This window comes from Bos javanicus, chromosome 13 (genome assembly GCF_032452875.1).
Source record: "Bos javanicus breed banteng chromosome 13, ARS-OSU_banteng_1.0, whole genome shotgun sequence".
In the NCBI taxonomy this organism is placed as follows: Eukaryota; Metazoa; Chordata; class Mammalia; order Artiodactyla; family Bovidae; genus Bos; species Bos javanicus.
The window spans coordinates 64,180,800-64,203,923 of record NC_083880.1 but is presented as its reverse complement, the minus strand read 5'-3'; the positions used below and the strand labels follow the sequence as shown (position 1 = coordinate 64,203,923).

Here is a 23,124-nt window from a genome sequence, read left to right as displayed (position 1 = left end):
TGCGACCCCATGGACTGTCAGGCTCCTCTGTCCATGGGATTCTCCAGGCAAGAATACTGGGTTGCCATTCCCTTCCCCAGGGGATCTTCCCGACCCAGGGATCGAACCTGGGTCTCCAGCATTGCCCTGCCTAGTGCTGCCTAGACCCAAAATTCTGGAAGGAATATTGGGGTATTCCTGAGGAAAATCACTCCCCTTCCCATCCCCCACACAAATCAGAGCAGCCAGTAAGTATGCACCGTGTAAGACACTGAGAAAGCAAGTCACCACCTTCATGAAGTCACAGACTTTATTCCTACAACCACAGGGCCTGAGTACAACTTGGGTAGGAAAAAAGAGCTTCATCTGAGAACATCTCTCATGAGCAAGACTGTTCAGGGGGGCTGGGAACAGAGGACAAGAAAAGTGAGCTCCTCTGGTCCTGGCAGCATAACACAGGTATTCCTTCAAGGACACAAATGATCTGAAAGCCCTCCGGAAACTGAGGCTGCCTGCAGAGCCCCTGGAACAGATGGCAGACAGGCACTGCCATCCGGTACAAAAGGGAATTCAGACGCACAAGAGAAGCAACAAAACGTTTTAAAAAATAATCATTCTTCCAGGACTCACAAACAGGCATTTCTCAGGGCAAGTGCATGCCCAAGATAAGTACTGGTGCTTCCTGAGAGAGATGACATAGGATTAGAGTTGCTTCCCTGTTTCAGTCCATGCCCTCATTTGCCCACTGAACACTTGGGTTTGGGACATGACCTTCAGGTCCCTTCAGGGCTCCAAGGGCTCTTTGCAGTCTAGGGGCACAGCCTGAGGCTGACCTGGGCCCTCTCGCATCTGCCTGGTGGTCGCAGGAAGTTGCCTCCACCCAGAAGCAAAGACGGTCCTCGGTCCCAGACAGCTGGACAAGGGAAGTGTTGTGGGTCAGCACTGGCCCTCAGCACTCCTGGATGGGGGCAGGGAGGGTGGGCAAAACTTTGGAAAGCCAAGCAGGGAGTAATCCTGGGTTCCAGGCAAGATCTTATTCATTGGATGGTCAAGCAGCGGTGGCTGAAGAGCTGGGTGATGATGGATGGGTCGACTACAGTGGACGTGTCCCCCAGGTCGTGGTCATTCTGAGCGATCTTCCGAAGCACCCGCCTCATGATTTTCCCTGGGGGTCCACACGCTTCTGGTTACCTGGTGACAACACACTGACCCACTCCGGCCCTGCCAAAAGCTTCCATCCATGCATACTCGCCCCTAGTGGGCCTTGGCCCATCCAATCCCAATCCCTAGAGGCCTCTGAACATACCTGAGCGAGTTTTAGGCAATCCAGGTGCATTCTGGATGTAATCCGGTGTGGCAATGGGGCCAATCTTTTCTCTAACTGTAACCAACAAATCATTACACATTTTTCCAGTACCCTTAGCCAGGCTGCCCAAAACCAAGGCAGAGATGGCTTTGTTCCCAACCTAATCATTCTCAGGCTCACTTTTTGTCTTTCTCTCTTTTTAACACATTGTCTCTTTACTCTCTCATTGTATATTAATTCACCCTCATGGAACTCAAGCTCTAGAATCAGCCTGCTAGAGTTGAAATTCACTTTACTTGCAGTGTGGCCTCGAACCAGTGATTTATTCCTAAATTCTCTGAGCCTCAATTTCTTCATCTTTAGAAGGAGAGTAACAATAGGATCTATTTCATGGAGGTGTGTGCTCTCAGTTGTTCAGTTGTGTCCAGCTCTTTGTGACCCCATGGACTGTAGCCCATCAGGCTCCTCTGTTCATGGAGTTTTCCAGGCAAGAATACTGGAGTGGGTTGCCATTTCCTACTCCAGGGGATCTTTGTGACCCAGGGATCGAACCCATGTCTTCTGCATCTCCTGCATTGGCAGGCAGATTCTTTACCACTGTGCCACCTGGGAAGCTTCATGGAGGTGACTAGAGATTAAATGTATTAATGCATTTAAAACACTTAGTTCAGTGGCACAAAGAAAGAATTCTACAAATGTCAATCATTATTAACATGATGGAGACTGAGTGGGAAGAGGGCAGTCGGCCCCTGGGATCTGTTTGTGGTTTGAGAAACTAGCTCACTACAGCCCCTCCCCAACAACCTGCTGTGGTGACTGGGCCATCAGGACAGACCTGGCAATCCCTGCCCAGGGAAGCTCCTTACTCTGCTTCTTGAGCTCCTCAGTGAGAGCTGGGCTGAAGATGTGGCCATCGCACAAGGTGACAAAGCAGTAGAGGCATTCGCCCTTCACAGGATGAGGGTGTCCAACCACGGCTGCCTCTGCAACAGCCTTGTGTTCCACGAGTGCTGACTCCACCTCTGCCGTGCTCAGCAGGTGTCCTTGTCAAGGGAAAGGAAGTTGCCATGAGAGAGACCCCAGCCCCTGTTCCATCTGTCCCAATAAGGCAGTCCCGGTCTGGTCAAACAGGGATAGCCTTTCATTCATTCCTCAAGGGACATTGTTGCCCACCATCCTGGTTCCTCTCCTCCCAGTGTTTATTACTCTTCAGTGTTTATTACTTCAGCCCAGAAATGAACACTGCACTCCAGGTATGGTCTGGCTCTCTTAGAAGGCTTTGGCTGTGAGTTGCTGGGCGAGCAGGGTTAATGAGAAGGGACGATGGTCCCTAGCCCTCACCAGATACGTTCAGCATGTCATCAATCCTGCCAGTGATCCAGTAATAGCCATCCTTGTCCCGCCGGCAGCCTGGGAGGGGAAAATAAATACACCACAGTAGGATACCGCAGCAATCCACATCACCAAACTGCTGTACCCATGGCAACAGCCTCCTAACAAGTCTTCCTGCTGTGCTAGCCAGGCTCCAAGACGGTCACACCAACCTCCGTCTCCTGGTATCTGTATCCCTGTGTAGTCCTTTATCTCACTGTACTAGGGTTTGTCTCCTGAGCAATCGCATTTGGCAGAGATGATAGGATGTCATTTCTGAGATAAGATTATAGAAGACACTGTGGCTTCTATCTTGGTTGCATTCTCTCTGATTATTTGCTCTGGGGTCAGCCAGCTGCCGTGTCATGAGTAGCCCTATGGAGAGGTCCATGTGGCAAGGAACTGAAGGTTCCTGCCAACAGCCACATAAGTGAGCTTAGAAGTGGGTCCTCCAGGCTCAGTCAGACCTTTAGATGACTGCAGCCCCAACCACAGGTTGACTGCAACCCACAAGAAATTCTGAATAAGAACCACCAGCGAAGCCACTCACAGAATCCTGATCCTCAGAAACTATGAGATAATTATTGTTTTTAGCTGCCAGGTTTGGAGTTAATTAGTATAACTAATATACTGACCTAAAGTCTATTCTCCATAAAACAAGCAAAGTTATTTTCTAAATAATATATAAATTATAATCACTTCTCTGCTTAAAAAGCCTGATGGTCTCCCACCGTACACTGGATAAAATCCAAATTCCTCACCATGGCTCACAAGGCCCTGTATTATCTCCCTCTCCAACTTGATACAACATTCTTGCTGTTGCTCACTACATTCCAGCTACACAAGCTTCAGTCTGTTCATCAGACATTGCATGCTTATGTCTCTCTGGTACAGAACATTCATTTTTACTCCAGATATTCCCATACCTGGCTGCTTCTTTAGGTCTCTGGTCAAATAACACTTCAAAGAAACTTCTCACCATCCCATGTATGGTGGCTGTCCCTGCAGTATTTATTTGCTGAATTTACTGCCTGTCTGTCTTCACTAGAGAGGATGTAATGTAAACCCCATGAGAGCAGAGACCTTGCCCACCTTATTCATGGTAACATCTCCTGTGCTTAGATAAGTAGTACATGCTCAATAAATATTTATGGAAGAATGGATTGGTGGATGGACACATGGGCAAACATAGGCTCCAGACATGGGGACGCACTTGACATGGTAATACATACTGCCACGTGCTGCCTCTCTTTCAGCCCAGCAGTGATGGAAACAAGAACATTTTCCCTCATACATCAAATCTCAGCACCGTGCTGAGAGCCTTTCTGCAACACTCATTCCTGTTCTTATGGTCTTCTCTGTATCTCTGACTGGATATTACACATTGATACATAAGACACATCCCTAACCAACTCTTCTTGAAAATGAAAGGGGATGGTACATGTCTTAGTGGGAGGTGTGGGAAAGGGATAGCTAAGGCTCACCATCTCCTGTCACGTAGTACCCGGGGAACTTCTTAAAGTAGGTGGTCTCAAAGCGTTCGTGGTTCCCATAGACCGTGCGCATGATCCCTGGCCAAGGCTGCTTGAACACCTGGAGGATGAGGAAGTGGTAACCATCTGCTACACTGTCTCACAGGAAGACAGTTACGTCTTTGCCAAACCTTAGGAGAAATAGCCTGAATGCCATTCCCAAGAAGTAGAACAAAGTATATGCTTTGGAGACAGTCTAGGCTTGGAATCCTAACTCTGCCACTTACTAACTGTGTGGCCTCAGGTAAGTAACTTTACGTCTCTGAGTTTCAGGATCCTTATCTGTAAATCAGAGAAAATAATTTCTACCTGCCAAAGTTATTTTGAGGATTAAATTAATAGTATGTGGAAGCTGCCTAGCACATGCTTTGTTAGTAATAAGCATTTAGTAAATTTGAGTCTCCTTTTTAAAAAAAAAAGATTTTTATTTATTTGGCTCCACTGGATCTTAGCTGTGGCATGCAGGATGTAGCTCCCCAACCGGGGATCGAACCCAGCCCCCTGCATTGGGAATGTGGAGTCTTAGCTACTGGACCACAAGGGAAGTACCTTGAGTCTCCTTTTAGGTAATCCCTCAGGGATGCAGGTACAATTTGATACAAATGAAAGCAGTTACATAAAAATGTGGGACCCACACATAAGTAAGTAATTATTGCCCCAATCAGTAATGTCCTGTGGCAGCAGATTGGTGGGATGGACAGAACTCTATTCTAAGAGTCAGAGGACCTGGGTTCAAGTCTTGCCCATGTTACTAACTTGCTCTTTTAAAAGTGTATTAGTCACTCAGTCATGTCTGACTCTTTGGGACCCCAGGAACTGTAGTCTGACAGGCTCCTCTGTCCATGGGATTCTCCAGGCAAGAATACTGGATTGCATAGTCATTCCCTTCTCCAGAGGATCTTCCCCACCCAGGGATCGAACCCAGGTCTCCTGCATTGCAGGCAGATTCTTCACCGTCTTGAGCTACCAGGGAAGCTTGCTCTTAGTAAAAACAAAGTGGGTTGGAGGGTGAGGGTGCTAATGATCTCCCTACAACTACTAAATGATCACAACAGCTTACATTTATCAAGCACCAACTCTTAGGTTCTGTGCTAAATAAACCCTTCACATGAATCATCTAATCAATCCAGCAACCACAGGGGATAAAGATACTGCTGCTATTGCTGTTTAGTTGCTAAGTCATGTCCGACTCTTTTTTGCGATCCCAGGGACTACAGCCCTCCAGGCTTCTCTGTCTATGGGATTTCCCAGGCAAGAGTACTGCAGTGAGTTGTCATTTCCTTCTCCAGACAAAGGTACTATGGTAACTCTTTTACAAATGAGAATATTTATGTTCAGAGGGGTTAGGTAACTTATCTAAAGTCACAGAAGAGGCAGAGCCAGGTTTGCACCCAGGCAGGTTGACTCTGGAGCCTATATGATTTTCCACTATGTCTTTCAGACCCAAAAAGGCACCATCAAGTATCTTTGAGTAGAGCCCTTAAGAGTCTTGTGGGCCAAAAGGCCTAGAGGCAGGCAAAATATCCAGAAGGATTGCCCCACTAGGGTCTCTCTGCAGAGGATAAACCCTCAACCAGGGAGCTTTAGCCAAAAGCAGCTACCAGGAAAGGTTAGGTTCTAAACTCTAAAGGAAAGCACACTGTGCCCTTTTGTGGACCATCCTCCCCTCCCCCTCATCAAAGACCCACAAGGGCTAGGATCTCACCAGATAGCCTTCAGCTTCACCTTCTAACTCTTCCCCAGACTCATTCAGGATCGCAGGAGCTACCCCAAAGAATGGGAAGGTCTAGAAGCAAACAGGAGACAGGACTCACAACGAGGAATGAGACAACTCTGACTCAACTCTCTACCTCTAGAGAGCCCCAGAGCCCCAGATTCCCCACACCTATCAGTCCAGCCCCCTACCCTCTACCTAGGCTGAATGCCCCAAGACTCTCCCCGGCCTAGCCCAGGACCAGCCAGGGGAGCCTCACTCACAGCAGAACCAGGCTTCATGGGTATGGCCCCAGGGAGCGGGGTCAGCATATGGCCACCCTGTGGAAGTCAGAGACCGGGGGTTTGAGTCACTCTTCGCACACTGTGCCTGAGCCCCAGCCTTCTGGACCTGTTACTTACTGTCTCTGTCTGCCAGAAGGTGTCCACAATGGGGCAGCGCTGTGCACCTACCACCCGGTGGTACCAGAGCCAGGCCTCAGGGTTGATAGGTTCGCCCACAGTTCCTAGCACCTGTAAGGACGCCCGGCTGTGCCTTGGGCAGAAGAGTGGGGAGAAAGGGAGGCTCTGAGCACCACTAGGAACCAGGAAGACATGCACAGGCTCTTCTGCCCCCTCCCCTATTCCAAGCCAGGGTGTTAGAATAATGGGCTGGAAAGGACTGTGCAAAGGCCAGCACCAGCTCTGAGGGACACTCAAGGGGCAGCAGCCAGAGAGGGGTCTCACTTGGTAACAGGCTCATCTCCAAACTTCATGAGCAGACGGATGGCTGTAGGTGCTGTGTAGAACTTGGTCACCTTGTACTTCTCCACGATATTCCATAGGCGGCTGACATCCGGGTATGTGGGAATCCCCTCAAACTGACCCCAATAATGGCTGGTCATTTTCAGCCCTTCTCAATAGTCCCTCCATCCCCCTACCATACCCTCAGGCTCAGTATTTTGCCTTTTCTGACAAATCCCTGTCTTCACACCCTTACCAGACAAGCCAAGAGATTTTCCCACTCAGCATATACAACCCTCTGAGAACTCCTCTTTCTCAAGGAAACAGGTCATTGTATAAGTCCCTCTGCCTCTAGGCAAGGTGGCTTTAGGAGGTCATCACCCAGGATCATCTTGTCCATCCCCTAAATAAGCCAGGTAGTCATGGGTCCCAGCACCCTTCTTACCAAAACACTGGTGGCACCATTGGCCAGTGGCCCATAGGTGACATAGGAATGGCCAGTGATCCAGCCAATGTCTGCGGTGCACCAGAACACATCCTCCGCATGAAAGTCAAACACATACTTGAAGGTTGTGGCCACATAGAGCATGTAGCCCCCAACTGTGTGTAACACGCCCTGTGGAGAGAATAGGGCCTCAAGTTGGGCTCACCCTCGCTGACTACCAAATGTAGAGGAAAAGCCTCCCCAGGATTCTGGCCCTGCCAGCACTGCTTTCACAGCATCCATCTCTCTTCCATCCTGCTTTCTCCACGTTCCCACTTCACATACCACATGTATTTATATAGTCAGTCCATCATCCACACTCACACCCTAAGATGGTATTTCTGAACCACCCACATTACTTTCACACACATGAACCCTTTCGGTACACTCACATCCAATAGTGTCTCTGTTGTGTGTGCACACGCATACAATTATTCGTTGATAGAATGAGAGTGGGGAAAAAAGATAATCTTCTTTGCTTGCTCCATTAATATCTCATCCCTACCAGGCTCCTCCATCCATGGGATTTTCCAGGCAAGAATACTGGAGTGGGTTGCCATTTTCTTCTCCAAGGAAAGAGAGGCCCAAATTGTGTCTCTAAAGGTTCACTGAGGAATACTCCAAAGCTTGTGGAGAGAATAATTTATGGATGTGGCGAGTGGAAGGTAGAGTGATATATCTTTTAAGTCAGAGTTCTAAGTGTTTCCAGTTCCCACACTGCTCCGGGAGGGACTAGATGTTACCAGTGTGGCATGTGAAAGGGATTGAACTCTAAGAGCTGTAGTCAAGAAGGCAAAGAGGGATCCCTGTGCCCACTCTTGGCCTTGACTTTACAGGCAGCTCTTCTTCAACCAAACCACGTGGGTATGGGCAGGAAACACAGATGTCAGCCCCATGGATTTATCCTTTCCTCCTTTTCTGGGCACCCTGAGGCTCCCCACTTGAATTGTCTGACCTTGGGCTTCACCATCAGTGATTGAGGATTTATGTCAATTTGATTTAGAAAAGGTAATGTGATATTTCTGAAACTCAGAGTTGTAAATTTCATGTCATTACATGTTTCCTCAGAAACTCACTTCTCACCCTCACACAGTGTATGTACACACACACACACACACACACACACACACTTGCCTTGGGTTTGCCTGTGGAGCCACTGGTGTACAGGATGAAGAGTGGGTCTTCAGCATCACACCATTCAGGCTCACACTCATCCCCTGCCTTCTGCATGAGTTCATGCCACCACAAGTCAACCCCCTCATTCCAGGAGATCTGCAGGGGGCAGAAAATAGGAATGGGCAACGAGGAATTGTGAACAGGCTGGGGGCAAAATTCACCCCTACCTAGCACCTGGAGAGGCCAGGGCAGGAGTGGCAGATGGAGGTCCTGAGAGGGAGGAAGGGCCCAGAGAGGGTGAAATGGGGCAGGGAGAACAGAAACAGAACCAGGAGTCTTCTTGGGTACTCCCAGCACCCTGCTTCAGAACTTCTCTCACCTGGCCTCAGGCGGAGGCGGCCCCCTTGGTTGGTCCCTTCTCGGGTCATTCCTAGCTTAAATGTCACCTTCTTGGAAAGGTTTAACCTAAACAGCATCTGATAGGCTCCCAGACCCACCCTCACCCCTACTATTCTTCTTCTTTTTTTTTTAATCAGCTTGTGAGATTAGTTTCCCAACCAGGAATTGAACGTGGGCCCTTAGCAGTGAAAGCGCAGAGTCTTAACTCTGGATGGCCAAGGAATTCCCACCCCTGCTGTAATTCTTGATCACAGCACCTTATTTCTTTACCACATAGCACATATTTCCAGTTATTTTATTTAGCTGTTTACTTGATTACCGTCTCCCCAGATAGTGACCTCTATGAGTACATTGGCATGTCTATCTTTCTTGCCCACCCCCCTAAATCTCCAACACCTAGTAAAATGCCTAGCACTCAACAGGCACTCAGTAAAATTTTGTTGGATAAATGAATATGCATACACAGGCCTGTATACACACATATATACTTATGGGACTAGTGGCTCATCAGCAGGGATGCAGATACCACACAATTCAGAAATGCAGAATTAGTCAGAGCCTGCAGGTGAGGTGGGTACCTGACCCCAATAGTTAGTAGCAAAAGAAGTCAACAGATGTTGGTCTAAGCATCTTTTTTTGCATGTACGGACATCATCCACATCTGGAGGTTCCTACTCCAGCTCTGCCCTGACCCTATACCAGTGGTACCAATGGGTTTCTCATAAAGACACTTCCTTGAGGTTCCATTCAGAAGGAAACTTTGCTTTAAGTTGGTGGAAAAGGATCAAGGTGGATTTCTCCCAGTAGAAGGATGTCCCTTGAATACTGAAGTGTCTTTCAGATCTGTCATCCTGAAATTTTTGTAAACTTTCCTTGAAACTGTTTTACTTTCTGAATTATATCACCTGTGTGAAAACTGGTTTTAAGTCTACTCTTTGCTGAGTGAAGTTGTATTCCCTGAGTTCGTCCAAAGTTGCACTGGATTTCGATTCCCAGTTCTGCCACTTCCTAGATATATATGACCATGGGCAAGCCACTCTACCTCAAGTTACTCATTTTTAAAATGAGGATAGTCATTCTTGCCCTGATAGTCTCACAGGATTTTGGAAACATCAAAGGAAATCTGTTATTACCTAGTAAACATCAAGCCTTGGATTGTCTGGGTGGGCAGAGAAGACTGATGAATGTCAGGAAGGTGAAAAGTTAATTCCACTGAACTCCTCTGGGAGGTGAAATAAGAGTGTGATGATGGAAACTATTGTGGGTTTGGTTTAACTGTCACAAAACTGTTTCATATTCATTACTTCCTTGTTCTATAGTCCCAATTGGCAGGTAGACATGATAGTATAAGAGGAAACATCCTATTCCTCTCATTATATGGTTATATAGTAATTTATTGTGTGCATATTTGGTTTCAAAGCCCCACAGTGTTAGACACATACCTTGATAAATTAAAAATTACCATTCTCTTTTTTCTGAACTATCTGTCTCTTACTCTGGAGAATTTGAAGTTTCTGGCATGACAAGTCCAGGTCAAGAGAGACACCATTAAGAAGAAAAAGAACAGAGAGAAGGTCCCCACAAGCTAGAAAATACAAAAATACACCCTACTTTTTTTTAAAATTGGAATAGCCATACAGGTGTACACATACATTGTCACATGAATAATTTTTTGCCCACCAGATGATCTACTTGAGATGAGGGCACTAATGTGTTTAAGAAGAAGCGTGTCAATAGTGCTTTGAGCAAATGCAGCTAGTCTATGGTGCTGGTGTGGATGGTCACAGAAAAGGCACTAGGTACACGCAAGGGCAAAGCACAGTTACACTGTGGCAGTGAGGGGACTCTTGTAATCTTGTAAAACTGCTTCCTTTGTGGGTGTGGGTAAGGACGGTGGGGTGGATACTCCAGGTGGGGAGCTGATAACCAGCACCAGGAAGCAGGCTGAGAGCAATCAGTGGCACACATGTTGGTTGTGAATTAGTGTATACCTATGAGGGCCCAGGGCTTGGAACCAGGAAAAGGTTTGCATTTTCTGAAATAAGAATCAAGGAGCTGGCCTTTGTTATTGGACCAGGAAAGCCTTAGGGAGGGCACCTGCCAGGTGTGAGAGAGGAATATGAGGAAGCTTATAGGTAATATGTTTGAGGAAGGTCCCTGCCAACTGTAACAGGCCCTCCCTTGAAGACTGCTTAAGAATGAGGGGTTTGGAGCTCTGCCAAGATTTCCACTGTTTTGACTACAGTTCTCAGGCCAACCAACCTGGGTTTTGTAAGCCGATTTTTATGGTCTTTGGGTTTTTGGTAACTGAGTCTTTTTACCTCCAAGAAATAAAATTCCAGGAGCCTGTGGCCTAACAACCTCTGGTATTAAGAATTAAAAGAGTTTATTTCTTTTCTAAACTCCCTTTTAGAAATGCCAGCCTGTCTGCTATATTAGAAATAATAAAAGCTAACATTTATGGAGCAGTTACTATGTGTCGAACACTTTACCTATACTGACAAAACCCTGTCGGGTAGGTACAATTTTATCCTTATTTTAGAGATGGGGAAACTGAAGTAAAGGAGCTTAAGAAACTTGCCCAAGTTCCCACATAGCAGGTAACAGACCCAAGATGTGAAGCCAAGTGGTCTGACTCCAGAGCCTATATTCTAACCACTAAGTTTGTTTCCTCTTTCAAGAGAAAAGTCTTAGGTCCCTGCCTGAGTTTTCAAATGAAAACATTTTTCCCTAAGACTCAGATCTGTCTCCACCGTGCTAATGAGAATAGAGAAAAGGTGTATTATATTTACCATTAGCCTAAGAGGTTGATCATAGCAGATTTAGAGTAAGACATCCTATGAGGATGGTAAAACTCAAGAGGAATAGTGGCTTTTATGTTTTGTTTTAGTAAGCAAAGAGGTTCTTTTAAAGCATTTACTATCATGTCTCCATTACTGATAAGGGAACTGAAGTCCAAAGAGAAGGGGTGACTCATTTAAGGTCATATAGCTAAAAATTGGTCTCTGGACTCCAAACCCAGTCTCTCCTCTATACTAATCAGCTTTGAGTCCCCACTTAAGAGTCTCTCTTCTTAGAATCACCTACAATATAACTTTTGTTCAATTTAGCATTTAATTATATCAGAGTTTATGTGTAGTTTGTAAATCCCAAAGTAGTTTATAAATATATTTAGGAGCCTTCTTCTCAGCTGCCAACTTGATGGTGATTCCCAACGTCAAGGTCTGCATCCCCTCTACCTGTTCCTCCTGTCTTTCCTGGTTCTGCCTCAGCTAAGTGCACAGTAAAAACTTTCTGACAGACAGCTTGGTCCTCTCTCCCACAATGGTCCTGAGAAGCAGGAGTGAAATGGGATGTCTGTTGCTACCTCTCTGAGATCCATGCTCTATGCCAATTCAGAACAATAAGCATTTGGTCTCATGACCCTACAGAGTGACTTAGACTAACTAAGGGTAGAGAGAAGGGGGTTAGGTCTGGCAGTCACCTCAATGGGGCGAACAGGCAAAGAGCAGTTGGACAAGCAAACAAGCATGCAGGAAAGCAGTGCCCAAGGCAATGCAGAGGTGGATACCTGGGGCCGGATGTGCTTGGGTTTCTCTTTCGGCTTACCCTGTTAAGAGCCCACGGAAAGGGTGGTGAGCAGGGTCCAAGGATAGGAGAGGGGGAGGGAAGGGTCAATGTGCCCCAAACCTCTGGCTGCTTCCTTTCCCTCTGGTTCCTCTCTCACTGGTCCTCCCAGCCTCCATTTTCCTGATTCTGTTCATAGCCTCTATACACTCAGAACCCCAAATGCTGACAGGGTCTCCAATGTTCCTAGACCAGACTCAAGTCTGTCTAGCTCTAAGACTACTCAAAGCCTCTCAAGTCACAGAATTTCAGAAACCCCCGTCCTTCTGGACCCTGGAGCTTTTATCCTTCATGCCTCTTAGACCTGGAGGCCACCACTGGGCTTTTTCATCAGAAGCATGTATCCAAAGCTATCAAGGGCCATCTATTGAGGGGCAGATCCTGGTCTTTCCATGGTGGGACCACATAGGTAGCCCACCCCAAACCAAAGACCAGTATTTAAGATGACTACATATAGTCACCCAGGTCAGCCCATTTCTAACCCAAGCCCAATCCCTAAAGATCCCTGATGCCCATCAGAATACTCCAACCAGCACAGGAGTCTTCCTCACAATCTCTTGGGCTAAGTTTCCAAAGCTCCCTACCTACATCCAAGGTCAAAGTCCCCTATCTCCAGCCAGCCCTGCCAGGGAGGCCATTCCGAGGACTGCTCCTAGATCCTCAGCATTATGATAAGGAAACAAAGATGGACATCAGGAACTTCCTGGGGAGGAAGAGGGAGCCAGTTGGAGCCCAGAGGAGGGCATAATGGTACCAGACTCACCTGCACATCCGGGCATGGCCTCTTAATCGGAGGAGACTGGCTAGGAGAGTCACCTGTGACCAGCTCTGCCCGCCCCAGGTGCTTGACCACAATGCAGCATTTCACTGGGAAACCCCTGGAGGAAAGAAAAGCCTGAAGTGGTGGGCTGGTTGGCTCAAAGGAGAATTTGGCAAGACCCACCCATGTCTATCTAGGGTAGGAGGGACAAAGGAAACCTGGCACTGGGGAAATGCCCAGTCAACTCAGGGCAGTAGCCAGCAGACCAAACACACTTACTTCTCCTGACACTTCTCCAGGGCCTCGTCAGCCAGCTCCTTCAGGTTGACAAGCTTTTCCCCCCTGTAGAAGGCATCTTTGGGGAGCAACAGATATTCCAAGCCTTAGGAAGGCATCACACTTCTACCCCTTTATCCCTAGTGGGTACAATGTTCAGTCCTTCCTGGATAGGCCTCTTGTCTCTGGATCTTCCAGCTAATTTGAGCTAACAGAGGGAAGGCTGAGGTGGAAGCAGGAAATAAAGGGTAGGCTGCCCCTACCCTTTACATTAAGCAGCCCCAAATACCAGCTAGCTGGTTGAAGACCAAGACTTTGAGTGTGGGGGTTTTGGGGGAGGGGTGAGAGACTTAGTCACCTGTAGTGATGAGAAGGCTACAATTGGAATCCAGGATCCGTTCACAAAGAGACTCTGAAGAGAACCCCGCAAACTAGAAAAGGGAAGAAAGACTGAGAAAGAGGGCAACCCAAGGATCGAGTGAACAAGAAAAGGAATAAGGAACCTATGACACAAACATTCTAAATGCTTTAGTCTTGTTTTTCAGATTCTCTATCATCCAGGCTCAACCTACTTATCCTGAGCCCTACCCCCAACCAGGCCCCTTTCTCCAGCCCCAATTCCTACCACAATGGAGTGCAGAGCCCCAAGGCGGGCACACGCCAGCATAGCCACCACGAGCTCCGGGATCATGGGCATGTAGATGGCCACTCGGTCACCCTTGCAAATGCCTGCGGTAAAGGACACAGGTCATGGACCATAGTGGATCCCACCTGCTGCTACGTGTTCCTTCTCATCCAATTATCTGCCACCCACCTACCTCCCCTCCCAGGTGACCTTTCCTGTTCTTCTGTTAGCAGATTCCTTCTTTTCCTTGTCAACCTCCCCCAAGTCCTCAGATACCCCCAGGCTGGGCTCTTCAGTCCTCTCCCTGTATCCCCTCACTCACCCTGTTTTCGGAGAACATTGCTGAACCGACACACTTGGACCAGAAGCTCTCGGTATGTGATCTGGGTGGTTTCCTCTGGCTCATTGCCCTCCCTGAGATGTATCAGAAAGAGCCAGTCATTAGGGAATATGACTTCTTCCCCAAACAAACAAACAAAAATAGGAACAGTCATAAAATCCATTCATTAACACCAAGGCCTGGGAATATTCTGTGAGGGTGAGCCATCTGCCACCACACCTTGAGCTGACTGATCAGATACACTGGGCTTACAAGATATACTTTATACACAACCTGTGTATCACTGGAAAATGCACTGCCATCTCTGAACCTCATTTGATAAAATGGGATCATGGTCTTCTCTCTTCCATTCGAGGCATGTATTAAGGAGAAATGGTATCACGAATGTGATTCTTCCTGAAAGTGATGTCAGCATTGCACTGGTGTTATTCAAAGTGGGGTCTCTAGATTACTTGTACCCAAGTCACCTAGGGAACTTGTCAAAATGTAGATTCCTGAGCCCAAACTCAGAATCACAATCACAAGATCCAAGAATCTGCTTCTTTACTACAAGTTGGTATAAAGAATCAATAGGTAAATCAGATGCACCTTTAAAGTTGAGAATCACCACCCTCTATCAACTTCTTGCTGTCTACCTCCTCAGCCTTGCCTCCTACTCCTTTCGGCTTCAGCCTGGTTTCCTTCAGTCATTTCTTCATCGATTCATTTGCTTATTCAACTACTATGTGCTATATATATGAATAGAAATAAGGCACTGAGAATAAGATAAGCAAAATCCCTCCCAACATGAAGCTTATATTCCAATGATAGTACAGGAAATATACAAGTAAAAATATAACAGATAATTTAATTTCCAATTATGATAAGCATTATGAAAGATATAAAGAATGACATAATAATGACCGAGAAATTTTTAAAAAGACATCTTAAGGATTCAGACTGTATACAAAGATTTAACTGTAAGAATATCCCCTTCAGTATTATTTTTCAATTTTATGATTTTTAAATAATTCTACTGCACAATTGCACTCATCTCACATGCTAGCAAAGTAATGCTCAAAATTCTTCAAGCTAGTCTTCAACAGTATGTGAACCAAGAACTTCCAGATGTTCAGTCTGGATTTACAAAAGGCAAAGGAACCAAAGATCAAATTGGAACATCTGTTGGGTCATAGAAAAAGCAAGAGAATTCCAGAAAAACATCTACTTCTGCTTATTGACTATGCCAAAGCTTTTGACTGTGTAGATCACAACAAACTGTGGAAAATTCTTAAACAGATTGGAATACCAGACCAACTTACCTGCCTCCTGAGAAATCTGTATGCAGGTCAAGAAGGAACAATTAGAACTGGACGTGGAACAATGGACTGGTTCCAAATTGAGAAACGAGTATGTCAAGGCTGTATATTGTCACCCTACTTATTTAACTTATATGCAGAGTGCTGCTGCTGCTGCTAAGTCGCTTCAGTCATGTTTGACTCTGTGCGACCCCATAGACGGCAGCCCACCAGGCTCCCCCGTCCCTGGGATTCTCCAGGCAAGAATACTAGAGTGGGTTGCCATTTCCTCCTCCAATGCATGAAAGTGAAAAGTGAAAGTGAAGTCGCTCAGTCGTGTCCGACCCTCAGTGACCCCATGGACCGCAGCCTTCCAGGCTCTTCCATCCATGGGATTTTCCAGGCAAGAGTACTGGAGTGGGGTGCCATTGCCTTCTCCGTACTTCATGTGAAATGCCGGACTGGATGAAACACAAGCTAGAATCAGTACTGCTGGGAGAAATATCAATAACCTCAGATACAAAGATGGCACCACATTTATGGCAGAAAGCAAAGAAGAACTAAAGAGCCTCTTGATGAAAGTGAAAGAGGAGAGTGAAAAAGTTGGCTTAAAACTCAACATTCAGAAAACTAAGATCATGGCATCTAGTCCTATCACTTCATGGAAATTGATGGGGAAATGAAACAGTGACAGACTTTATCTTTTTGGGCTCCAAAATCACTGCAGATGGTGACTGCTACCATGAAATTAAAAGACGCTTGCTCCTTGGAACAAAAGCTATGACTAATCTAGACAGCATATTAAAAAGCAGAGACATTACTTTGCCAACAAAGGTCTGTCTAGTTGAAGCTATTGTTTTTCCAGTAGTCATGTATGGATGTGAGAGTTGGACCATAAAGAAAGCTGAGCGCCAAAGAATTGATGCTTTCGAACGGTGGTGTTGGAGAAGACTCTTGAGAGTCCCTTGGACTGCAAGGAGATCAAACCAGTCAATCCTGAAGGAAATCAGTTCTGAATGTTCATTGGAAGGACTGATGCTGAAGCTGAAACTCCAATACTTTGGCCACCTGATGCGAAAAACTGACTTATTAGAAAAGACCCTGACGGTAGGTAAGATTGAAGGCAGGAGGAGAAGGGGACAACAGAGAATGAGACAGTTGGATGGCATCACCGACTCAATGGATATGAATTTGAGCATTCTCTGGGAGTTGGTGATGGACAGGGCGGCCTGGCGTGCTGCAGTCCATGGGGTCGCAAAGAGTCGGACACAACTGAGCAACTGACCTGAACTGAAAATAAAAAGATATGTAAATTTTTTAAGTGAATTTGAAAATTGAATTTTAACGCTGTTCAGAAGAGAAATAAATACTTCAAAGTCCCCAAAAAAGCATAGAATGGGGAGGTGGGAAAGAAGAGCTTTAAGCACAGGACAGGCCTATTAGACAAGCATATAAACATGCTTCTGTGTTTATATACTCTCTTTTTTTCCTATACAAATGGTGGCATACAATATGCATTTTTCTGTATCTTGTTTTTTATTGAATATAATATGCATTCAATAAACTGCATAAATCTTAAATATAGAGCTTGATCATCTTGCTTAATTTTTAAATTTAACAATATATCTGGATATCATTTTCCATTAAGACTTACAGTGCTATTTCATTTTCTTTGTCATATGCATAATGTTCTACTATTTGTGTGTGCCATAATTTATTTAACAAATAAATATTTCAATGAGTATCTTTATTAATATGTCATTTACTCACTTGAAAATATATCTGAAGGATGAATTACTAGAAGTGAAATTGTTGGGTCAAAGATATGGACATTTGAAATACTGATAAATACTAGAGGATAAGTTCCCTAAGTAGGATGATCAGGGAAGGCCTCTCTCTGGAGAGGTGACATTTGAGCTAAGACCTGAGCAATGAGAGCAGGCAAATGTATGAGTTCTTGAGAAGAGTATCCTGGGCAGGTAGTAAAGAGCTTGGCCTATTCAAAGAACAGAAAGGAAGCTAATATGGCTGGAGTGTAGTGAACAAGAAGGAGAGTAAGAATCAGAAGTAGGCAGCAGTCAGATCACATAGGGCTTTGTAGGCACGGTAAGAAATTTGAATTTTATCCTAAGGAGATTCTTCCTGGCTTCCCTTATACACAAAGTGCCACTTCCACAATCTTAATCACACCAATGCCCCAGCTCAGAATGCCTTCCCACCTCTTTCGGGCAGCACCACGTAGCCCTCCATAAAGGTCACTGTGCTTCCTTTCCTTCCTTACCACCCAGAGAACTTACGAAGGAGGTAACTAAAACCCAGAGAGAGGTAGGAGCTTGTCAAGGTCACAATAATAAGCGGCAGAACCAAGAATAGATCCTCAGGTCTTCTGACTTCAAGTCAGGCTGTCTCCTCATAGTGTGAAGGACAGGGACTAGCAGGGAAGCCAGGTCTTTGGCGATTTCACAGAAGATTATCAGCTTCTTTCCAGCTCCTGGCTCAATGAGTTAGTTACTATCCTCTCATTGGCTTCACCTTCCTAGAGCTGACAGGAGAAAAGCACAGAGCTGTTTAAAGTGGGAAGGAACTGGGAGAGAGGAAGCTGGCAAATGGCCCTGAATGCCGGATGCAGAAAAAGTCACTTCCTTAATTGGCTCACGGACAAGTGGCAAACAGGAACATCTCTAGTTACAGTTAAATGCTGACGTACACCTCACACCCATGCATACGTGTCCCCATATGTATGCTGACCTATGTACCCCTGCATACATAAAAACATATATACTAATATAAAAAACATTGTAGACATAGGAACTGCTCATTTGCACACATAGGAACAAACAGCATTAATATATGGATATAGGACTCGAACATGGGCCCATCTGCAAGTATATGCACCACACACGTATGTATCTACCTACGTGCACCTTCCAGAAACTCTCTATCACATTATCCTGTTTTATCTTCTTTGTGGAACCTTCTATGATTTGAAATTAGCTCATGTATTTTATTCACTTGTGTATTATCTGTATCTTTCACTGGAATATAAATCCCATGATAACAATGACCTTGTCTGTCTTGTTCATTGCTACATCCCTAGCGATGAGATTCAATACCTAGAATAGAGACTGGTACATAGAAGGTGCACAGGCACAGATAAGAACAAACCTATACAAGAATCAGAGAAGGCAATGGCACCCCACTCCAGTACTTTTGCCTGGAAAATCCCATGGACGGAGGAGCCTGGTAGGCTGCAGTCCATGGGGTCGCTAGAGTAGGACACGACTGAGCGACTTTCACGCATTGGAGAAGGAAATGGCAACCCACTCCAGTGTTCTTGCCTGGAGAATCCCAGGGACAGGGGAGCCTGGTGGGCTGCCGTCTATGGGGTCACACAGAGTTGGACACGACTGAAGCGACTTAGCAGCAGCATACAAGAATACGAGAACAGCTTACTTGAGCCCACTTCCAGTTACACACACACACAGAGTGTACATCTCTCTCCCTGGCTCTGTGCTCAAGTTATACATTATTGATAGAGGCACCTTATTCCTTCCAGTGTCTTCTTTCTCTGACATACACACCCGGCTGGGGCCACGGCTGGTTGGGAGAGGGGAGGGAGCACGCATGCACACACACACATGTGCATGGGGACACACACATACCCCCAAAATGTAGTATTACTCAGCCATAAGAAAAGAGTGAAACCTTGCCATGTGTGATAATATAGACAGACTTGAGGATATTATGCTAAATGAAGTAAATCAGAGAAAGACAGACACCCTATGATTTCACTTATATGTGGACTCTAAAAATAAACAAACATAATGAAACAGAAACAGATTCATAGATATAGAAAACAAACTGGTTGTTGCTGGGGGCAGAGGAGAGTGGGGAATGGGTGAAACAGGTGAAGGAGCTTAAGAGGTACAAACTTCCAGCTATAAAATAAATGTCTTGTGGATGTAAGGTATAGCTTAGAAAATATAGTAATAATACTACAACTTTGTATGGTCACAGATGGTAACTAGACTTATTTTGATGATCATTTTTGTAATGTATAAAAATATTGAATCACTATGCTATACACCTAAAACCAATATTGTAAGCAAATTATACTTCAATTTAAAAAAGATGACTGAAGTGACTTAGCAGCAGCAGCAGCAGGTGAACACATGTACACCCATGTCGGATGTCAGTGTATGGCAAAACCAATACAATATTGTAAAGTAGTTAGCCTCCAATTAAAATAAATAAATTTATATTAAAAAATAAAAAATAATAAAAAATTTTAAATAAATAAATAATAAAAAGACTAAGTGAAATATCAGTATGTAATAAGCATATAAAATGAACAAGTGAGTGCCTATAATATAAATCTCTACATTTTATATATTCAGAATATTTCATAATTTTAAAATTTGAATAAAATAAGTAAATAAAATATTTTACTATATCAAAAAAATAAAAAGAAAAAAACAAACAGCAGCATGTGCACAATGACACTTAGTTTTAGGGGGAAAAAATAGAGAGGTGCGGGGACTGGAAAACTTGAGAATACGTGCTCTGGAAAGGAGGCATCTAGCACTTAAACGCAGCGCCTATTACCTTTTGCCCTCTGGGAATAAGGTCTCAATACTGCCCAATTTTTCAGTTTTTCAAGAGAGACCTGGAATCTGTTTCTGAATTTTTAAGTTTGATGCAATTAACTTTAAATTTAAACACTGTGGTCAAACAAAACTATTAATCAAAAATTTAGCTGATGGGCTACAGATTGGGAACCCTGCAGTAGACCCAGCTACTTCCCTTTTACCTGGAAGCCATATGGTATGGGACAGCTCAAGGCATATAATCTTTTTTTTTTTAATTGTAATGTTTTATCGGGTCTATGTATGATCTTTTTTACTTTTTTTTTTCACATACCAAAGAATCGAAATTTTTATATCTCATATACTCTTCTTTTTTTTCTTATATGATATTATACATGTTTTAATGCCATTCTCCCAAATCATCACCCCCTGCACAGAGTCCAAAAGACTGTTCTATACGTCTGTGTCTCTTATAATCTTTTTTTAAAGGAAAACTTCTACAACTAGCTTATCTTTACACTCTCCATTTTCACTGTTATCCATTACTGATGCAAAATATCTTCAGAATCAGACTACTTCCCTTCACATCCACTATCATCATAGTCCAAAGTCTCCATTAAGTATGTCAGATCATGTCATTCCTCTGATCAAAATGTTCAGATGTCATCCCATATCATTTTGAGTAAAAGTCCTCACACTGACCTACTAAATGACTCCCTCATTACCTCTCTATCCTCAAATACTCCCATTCTCTCTTCCTCTCCCCACCTCTCTGCTCCAGCCACATAGCCTCCTTACTGTTTGGCAACACCAATCACACTTAACCTCAGAACTTTTGCCCTCCACTTGAGTATTCTTCCCCCAGAGAGCCACATGATTTATTCCCTATCTTTTGAGTTATTGCTCAAATGTTGGCTTCTCAGTGAGGTCATCTTTGACCATGCCATATAAAAAAGCACTTGTCCACCCCCAGTCCCAGATACTCCAAGGTAACATCTTCCAGAAAGTCTTTCCTAATTTCTCTTTTCCTCACCTACCTCAAAGTGGAAAATTCTTTCTTCCTTCCAAGTCCCTTTATCTCACTTTCCTTGTGATCTATTGGTTCTACCTGTATTACATTTATTGGGGCCTTATTGTTCCCATTATACCCTGGGCTCTTGAAGGGAAGGAATTGTGTCTTCTTCCTTTCTGTTTTCTCTAAGCACAGTTGGCACAGTAAATACTTAAGGTTCATGGTCAAATCAGTGAAAAACTTGTAACTAATTAATGACAAGGGAAGACTGGAACTCTTTCTCTTTGTATGAGGATAGTCATTGAATTGGAGATTTTAGTTCCCTAAACTAGCAGAAAAGTAAAGCACAAGATAGGAGGAAGGAGCTGAGCAAAAAAAAAAAAAAAATAGATGGGGAAAACTGGGTTCCTCACAGAAGCATCAGAAGGCAGGATCGAACCTAGTGAGTTGTCTTCCAGGGGAGAAGTACCCAGATGAGAGGAGTCAAAACTGTTATAAAAGGAAGACCAGACTTATCTGTTTAGCCTGGAGGTGAGAATATAATGAGAAACCTGATAGTAAGTCTCAAACACCTGTATCTCTGTTGCCACCAACCCTAGTATGAGCCACCGTCATGTCTTGCCTAGATGACCACAGTGACGCCACGCTGGCCTCCCACTACACTCCTGCCCCCTTCCAATCTATACATAAACCAAAATGAACTATTATAAACACAAACCAGGCTACAGTATCTTCTCCAACTCATTATGTGCCATTGTTCCATTCTGCTTACCAGACTCCAAACACATTAGCCTTCTGACTGAGAGAACATGCCTTGGTCTTTTACTGTCTTTCCTGAACTCTTCGAATGGTTTGCTCTACCTCATGTTTCAGATCTCAGTTTAACTGTCACTTTCCTAGGGAAGCTTTCCATGACCAGCATCAGTCCTTCCTGACATTCTTCATCACAAAACTGTTCATTTTTTATAGCATTTTTCTCAAGTTGTAATTGTCTTATTTAGTTACTGTTTTTTGGGGTTTTTTGCTAATTGTCTGTCTCACCTACTAGACTGTAAGCTTCCTGAAGGCAGAGACCAAGTTAGTCTTCTTCACTACTGAATCCCCAAGACCTTGCAAAGAACCTTGTATATAATAGGTGCTCAATAAATACTTTCTGAATGAATGAATGAACCTGAAGGATTATTATGGGAAACAAATTAGTATTTTGTAACTATAATTGGTTGGAGAAGGCAATGGCACCCCACTCCAGTACTCTTGCCTGGAAAATCCCATGGACGGAGGAGCCTGGTAGGCTGCAGTCCATGGGGTTGCTAAGAGTCGGACATGACTGAGGGACTTCACTTTCACTTTTCACTTTCATGCATTGGAGAAGAAAATGGCAACCCACTCCGGTGTTCTTGCTTGGAGAATCCCAGGGACGGGGGAGCCTGGTGGGCTGCCGTCTATGGAGTCACACAGAGTCGGACACTACTGAAGTGACTTAGCACAGCATAGCATAGCATAGCATAACTATAATTGGAAGAGCTAGGTCAATTGGGAGAGTGCAATATAAAGAAAGCCTTTCCAAATGTCAGGCTTCCCTGGTGGCTTGGATGGCAAAGAATCTGTCTGCAATGGGGGAGACCCAGGTTCAATCCCTGAGTCAGGAAGATCCCCTGAGGAAGGGAATTGCTACTCACTCCATTCTTGCCTGGAGAATTCCATGGACAGAGTTGCCTGGCGGCCTATAGTCCATGGGGTTGCAAAGAGTCGGACACAATTGAGTGATTAACACTTTTTCTAAATGCCAGAATTGTCCAGAAGCATAGGATTGTGCAGGTTGGAACAGGGAAACCCTGTTGTCTATTTGATCATTCTCGAGGGAGTGGGGTCCTTGGAATTTCATTTTATAAACAACCCATGTGATTCATGTTCAGTGAACTTTCAGATGACCTTTAAGACGCTTCCAGTTTTGAGATTCTTTGATTTGGGAAAATTAAGAAATAATGTGTTCTATGA

The 23,124-nt window shown here is 44.7% G+C and overlaps 1 protein-coding gene across 4 annotated transcripts in view; it reads right to left on the bottom strand.

The window, feature by feature from the left end:
• Positions 1-271: 271 nt before the first annotated feature.
• Positions 272-23,124, bottom strand: part of ACSS2 (acyl-CoA synthetase short chain family member 2) — a 46,819-nt gene continuing 23,966 nt past the window's right edge. Inside the window, exons 3-19 of one of the 4 annotated variants that reach the window (XM_061437357.1) lie at positions 14,234-14,325; positions 13,912-14,015; positions 13,645-13,717; positions 13,290-13,365; positions 13,014-13,128; positions 12,195-12,233; positions 8,243-8,380; positions 7,070-7,240; positions 6,628-6,761; positions 6,304-6,436; positions 6,166-6,222; positions 5,894-5,974; positions 4,141-4,249; positions 2,627-2,695; positions 2,152-2,328; positions 1,286-1,360; positions 272-1,144 (exon numbers count right to left, since the gene is read on the bottom strand). In XM_061437357.1, the coding sequence (XP_061293341.1) occupies positions 1,017-1,144; positions 1,286-1,360; positions 2,152-2,328; positions 2,627-2,695; positions 4,141-4,249; positions 5,894-5,974; positions 6,166-6,222; positions 6,304-6,436; positions 6,628-6,761; positions 7,070-7,240; positions 8,243-8,380; positions 12,195-12,233; positions 13,014-13,128; positions 13,290-13,365; positions 13,645-13,717; positions 13,912-14,015; positions 14,234-14,325 (1,771 nt within the window). In that variant the 3' untranslated portion in view covers positions 272-1,016. Of the gene's footprint in view, positions 1,171-1,285; positions 1,361-2,151; positions 2,329-2,626; positions 2,696-4,140; positions 4,250-5,893; positions 5,975-6,165; positions 6,223-6,303; positions 6,437-6,627; positions 6,762-7,069; positions 7,241-8,242; positions 8,381-12,194; positions 12,234-13,013; positions 13,129-13,289; positions 13,366-13,644; positions 13,718-13,911; positions 14,016-14,233; positions 14,326-23,124 lie in introns of all 4 variants that reach the window. The other 3 variants (XM_061437359.1, XM_061437358.1, XM_061437360.1) reach the window with 3 other exon arrangements.